Below are 2,550 nucleotides of genomic sequence, written 5' to 3'. Positions count from 1 at the left end.
GAATGTGCTACGATGCACAGGCAGAGGTCAGGCGGCAACTTCCGAGAGGTTCATCTCTCATTTCACCAGCAGTTGTGGGGATCAAAGTCAGGTCATCAGACTTGTACATCAAGCATTTTTATCTGCTGAGTGCGAGCCATCTCACTGGCTCCAAGCTTTTTTATTTGGAAACCCGAGCATATGGGTCTTAAATGTCCTGCTGTCAGCTTGCAGTCTGGACATGTAATCAGTCATTGAAGAGTTCCTCCCCAGTTCAGGGCTCCAGTGTTCCATGGCTGCCTGGACCACCATGCTCAGAAGGGTTGGAGCCTCTAGTTCCCCCCCCCCCATCAATCCCAGACTTATTTGCATCGAGACATGTGGATAACACTTCAAATTGTGTCTGTTGCTTTCAAAACTGCCAAGATTCCCCCCTCCAAGCTTTATTCTGCAGTGTGATGGGAATTGCCCTGGGTGTGTGTGTGTGTGTGTGTGTGTGTGTGTTGGAAATAGTAACTTTCATTCCAGGATTTGGTTTTCCTAGGGACAGTTATGTGTGTTATAGTTGGACAGAGTTGACCCAAAGCACACACAGACTGGACACTTAATGTGTCCCCTTCTACACAGCCATATACACTAATTCTTTGGTCACTGGGTCCCAAGCTGTTTTTTCTAGGATTACATTTTTCCTCAAAAACTTGAAAATTACCACAGGCTGTCAAAGGACCAAGACAGGGAAAAAATAGAGAATTTGTCCCTGCTTCCCTCCCTCTGTGGTCCCATGTAGCCCAGGCTAGTCTCAAACTCACTATCTAGCCAAGGGATTACTTTGACTTTCCAGTTCACCTCCAGAGTGCTGGGATTACAGGCGTGGCCAGCACACCCAGTTTTTCCAGTGCTGGAGAGGTAGCCCAGCATTATCAACTGAGGTACACTCTCAGAGACTCCCTTTTTCTACTGGAATAAAACCTAAGCTACTTTTCCCTTGTGCTCTGAATGTTAGTGTTTCCTATTATAAACAAGTTCTGCCCTCCCTCTTCCAGCTCAGTGGAGGGCAGCTTGGGACCCAGTGACCAAACAACTTGTTGGACTCGTTAATTCTGATTAATAACCCACAACCCTTAAATAGACCTTGGAGTCCTCAGCCCACCCACACCCTCTCTAAAGAATTGTGACACATGTCATCTCAAGCTTCACCAGGCCACATCTACAAAGGTCACGTAAACACATATGCTCAAGGAGCCACATGATTTCCTTCTTACAATTTTTTGGTGAATGACTTGGCTGTAGTTCATACCGAGGGGAACGGATGGCTGCGGGACATGAATTGGGGGGGAATTCCTGAGGGCAAGGCAAGGGAAGGATGAGACCTTCGGGCTGGATTAGGCACAGCTGGAGGACCTTCTGCAGTGAGGCCACGGCTCAGGGCAGCGGCTGAAACCCTTGCTTCAGAGGTCGCCTAGGCAACCCTAGTAAGTGGTTGCTGGTAGCAGGGAAATGGAGAGCTGTTGGACAGCCCGTTCTCCCAGACCAAGCCTGGTGCCGCGCGGGTCCTTCGTCGGGAGAGTGGGGCCTCAGGTGGGGTGACAGATGTCAGTTTTCCTGCGGACAGGTTTATCTATTCGAAAGCACAGCGAGCACAAAAACCGAAAGCCAAGGTTCTCTGCTCTCTGATGCCCAAGGACGAAAGGCAGCCCAAAGCTAGCTCCGCCTCTGTTTCGTACTAACCTCACCCTCTCACGACCACCACGCCCCAAACCATCGAAAGCTCCTCCCCATCCAGACAGTGACTCCGCCTTCTAAAGGCTCCGCCCCCCGAACCGCCCTTTAGCCCGCCCCGACCGGAAGAAGCCGCAGCACAAGGCACTTATAGGGCCGGGAATGGGGGTGTCGCCGTCGCCCAGTCAGCTCCGTGTCCTCCGTTCCTCCGCTGGTGCTGCGCTGTCGTCGCGGCACCCCCTCCCAACCCTCTGTCCACTACGTCCCCAGAACCGGCCGGCGGAGCCCGGAGCCAGGGCCGCGTCCCCGCCATGCCGGCCCAGTGGCTATTACTCCTGCTGGCGCTGCTGCTACCGCCGCCCAGCCCCGGGGTGAGTGACTGGGGGAGTTCGGCTCGGGGACGGGCGGGCTTGTGGCCGGAGGCGAGTCGCGCGGCCGTGGTGGCTGGCGTCCGAGCCGGGCCGCGGCGGCGGCGGCAGCGCCGGGAGGCCGGGCGCCTCGGTTGAGGCGACAGCGGGAGGCTTGGCGGCGGGGTGAGGCGGCCGGCCGCACACAGGCGTCCTCCTCCCCAGGCGCCTCCCGGGGCCAGCGCGGCTGAGGCGGCCAGCGTCTCCGGGGCTCGGACTCGCGCGCGCGACGGCTCGGGACTGGCTCCCGAAGGCCCGAGCCCCGGGCACGCTGCCCACCTGCCCCGCCGTCTCCACAGGTGGGCGCCCGCTCTGCCGCCCGGGCCTCGAAGGACACCCGAAGCCGGGCGAAGCGGCTGGTGGCTGGAGTTTTGAATCTTTGCTCGAAAGTTTTTAAAAATGCGACTTTACGAAGCGAATGCAGCTGGGAATTGGGTACGGCGGG

General features: G+C 56.8%; 1 protein-coding gene across 3 annotated transcripts in view; it reads left to right on the top strand.

Moving 5' to 3' along the window:
* The first annotated feature begins 1,859 nt into the window (after positions 1-1,859).
* Ern1 (endoplasmic reticulum to nucleus signaling 1) overlaps positions 1,860-2,550 on the top strand; it is a 95,530-nt gene continuing 94,839 nt past the window's right edge. For all 3 annotated transcript variants that reach the window (XR_003377147.1, XM_026780595.1, XM_005350411.3), the window contains exon 1: positions 1,860-2,069. Coding sequence is in view for 2 of the 3 variants with exons in the window: in XM_026780595.1 (XP_026636396.1) it covers positions 2,010-2,069 (60 nt within the window). In the remaining variant the exon portion in view is untranslated. The remainder of the gene's footprint in view (positions 2,070-2,550) is intronic.

Source organism: Microtus ochrogaster, chromosome 7 (genome assembly GCF_000317375.1).
Source record: "Microtus ochrogaster isolate Prairie Vole_2 chromosome 7, MicOch1.0, whole genome shotgun sequence".
In the NCBI taxonomy this organism is placed as follows: domain Eukaryota; kingdom Metazoa; phylum Chordata; class Mammalia; order Rodentia; family Cricetidae; genus Microtus; species Microtus ochrogaster.
This window is presented reverse-complemented; position numbering and strand designations above follow the sequence as displayed.